At 40.3% G+C, this 2097-nt stretch overlaps 1 protein-coding gene across 1 annotated transcript; it reads right to left on the bottom strand.

Annotated features, from left to right (window-relative positions):
- Nucleotides 1-650: 650 nt before the first annotated feature.
- On the bottom strand, nt 651-1478 carry LOC107479522 (uncharacterized). Its single transcript, XM_016099649.1, has one exon. It carries the CDS (start codon nt 1476-1478, stop codon nt 651-653), a length of 828 nt encoding a protein of 275 aa, XP_015955135.1.
- Nucleotides 1479-2097: the final 619 nt, after the last annotated feature.

Raw genomic sequence — 2097 nt, 5'->3', positions numbered from 1 at the left:
TTCCTGGTGCATAATATGGTTCGAACACGTTTAACCTCCAGTTTAAGGTCAAACTGGAGGTTAAACGTGGAAATCCTCCCTTGGTGCCATTCTCATTCTGGCGTTTAACCTTCAGTTTGAGGTTAAACTGGAGGTTAAACGCCAGTTTCCTCTTTTCTCAGCTTTCATGATTCTGGCGTTTAACCTTCAGTTTAACCTTAAACTGAAGGTTAAACGCCACTTTCAGCATTTGGTGCCTTCCTTATTCTGGCGTTTAACTTCCAGTTTAAGGTTAAACTGGAGGTTAAACGCCACTTTCAACATTGTACTCCACATGTGATCTTCAAGCTTCCTTTATTGATTTTGTTGCTTCCTTGCCTATCCTCTTCTTCCCTGAAATCATCCACACAATTGCATCAAAGTCTTGCAAAAATTCATGAGAATTCTTCCATTCATAGCATTCAAGTAATATAACTAAAAACTCATGGAATTTGCATCAAAATCTTCATGTTTGAATGATTTAAGACAAGCATGACTATTTGGCCCAGATGATTACTTAAGGCTCAAGAAAATGCATAAAGCAACTAAAAATAAAAGAAAAAGGCTAGTGAAACTAGCCTAAGATGCCTTGGCATCACTGAACTGATTCCTTTCAGGTCAGCAAGTGTCCATCATATGGCATCCTTATGTTTTTGTAAGACTTGAAGCAACTCTTCTTCTTGTTCTTGGCTGAGGGCTGAATTTATGATTACCGGATAACTTTTGTTCTCTCCCAAGTAAGCATACTTGAGAGTGGTTGACAGTGGTTTAAGCTCCAAGTTGGGTACTTCTTTTCTTTCCCCCTTTTCTTCTAGTATCCCTTGAACATGTGTTTCAGCAGCTGCAGCTTCTTCGCTTGCTGCTAATTCCTCTTCTGTTGATGCTTCAAATTCTTCTTCGAGAGTTTCTTGTATCAAAGCCTCTACGGAATCCAACCTCATGCATTCTCCCAATGAGTTGTGTGGGTAGCTCATGGCTTTAAACACACTGAATGTCAATTTCTCATCATGTAGTCTAAGGACAAGTTCACCCTTTTGGACATCAATAAGGGCTCCGGTAGTGGCCAAGAATGGCCTTCCCAGAATGATGGAAGTATTAGCTGCTTCCTCCATGTCTAATACCACAAAATCTGCTGGAAAGATGAAGTCCCCTACCTTCACTAACAAATCTTCTACTATCCCATGGGGAAACTTGAATGATCTGTCTGCTAATTGTAAAGCCATTCTTGTTGGTTTAGCTTCCTCAATTTTCATTTCTTTCATCATTGCTAGAGACATTAGATTTATGCTGGCTCCTAGATCACATAAAGCCTTTTCCACAGTGATTTCTCCAATGATACAAGGGATTTGGAAACTCCCAGGATCCTTCAATTTTTGGGGCAATTTGTGTTGGATGATGGCGTTGTATTCTTCCGTAAGTACCACAGTCTCATTGTTCTTCCAGCTTCTCTTTTTGGCCATCAACTCCTTCAAGAACTTGGCATAGAGTGGCATTTGCTCGATTGCTTCAGCAAAGGGTATGTTTATTTATAGTTTCTTGAAGATTTCCAATAATCTTGAGAATTGGTTGCTGTGGATATGGGGCCTTTGAGAGGTATGGCTTGGGCACTTCTCTTTCTTGATGTGACTTGGGGATTGAGGTTTGAGCTTCCTCATGTCCCTTGTTTTCTTCTTCCAATCCCTTTTCTGGTGGTTTCTTGTGGGTTTCCTTCAATTCCTTCCCACTCCTGAGGGTGATGGCCTGACATTCTTCCCTTCGTATTGAGTTAATATTGCTGCAATTGTTGTGCCCAGGGGTTTGCTTGAATAAGAATTCAATCTGTGTTTCCAGTTTCTTAATGGCAACATCTTGATTCTGCATGTTAGACTGCACTTCTTCCCAGAAATCTTTACTATCTTGAATATCTTTGCATAGAATTTTGAGTAGACCTTCAATCTTTGAAAGCCTATCATCTGTGGATGATGGTAGGTTGAGATTAGATGGTTGAGAAGGTTGACTAGATGGATGTTGGTAATATATGTGTGAGGTGTTTTGATGAGTGGCATTGTTGTTGGAGTTGAAGTTGGAACGTCTCGAATC

This window comes from Arachis duranensis, chromosome 3 (genome assembly GCF_000817695.3).
Source record: "Arachis duranensis cultivar V14167 chromosome 3, aradu.V14167.gnm2.J7QH, whole genome shotgun sequence".
NCBI lineage: Eukaryota > Viridiplantae > Streptophyta > Magnoliopsida > Fabales > Fabaceae > Arachis > Arachis duranensis.
Note: the sequence above shows the minus strand (reverse complement) of the source record. Positions and strands in the feature narration are given on the sequence as shown.

Bases quoted from the DNA above. Each gene is read 5' to 3' on its own strand.
- LOC107479522 (XM_016099649.1), bottom strand. From the start codon at position 1,478: ATGGCCAAAAAGAGAAGCTGGAAGAACAATGAGACTGTGGTACTTACG.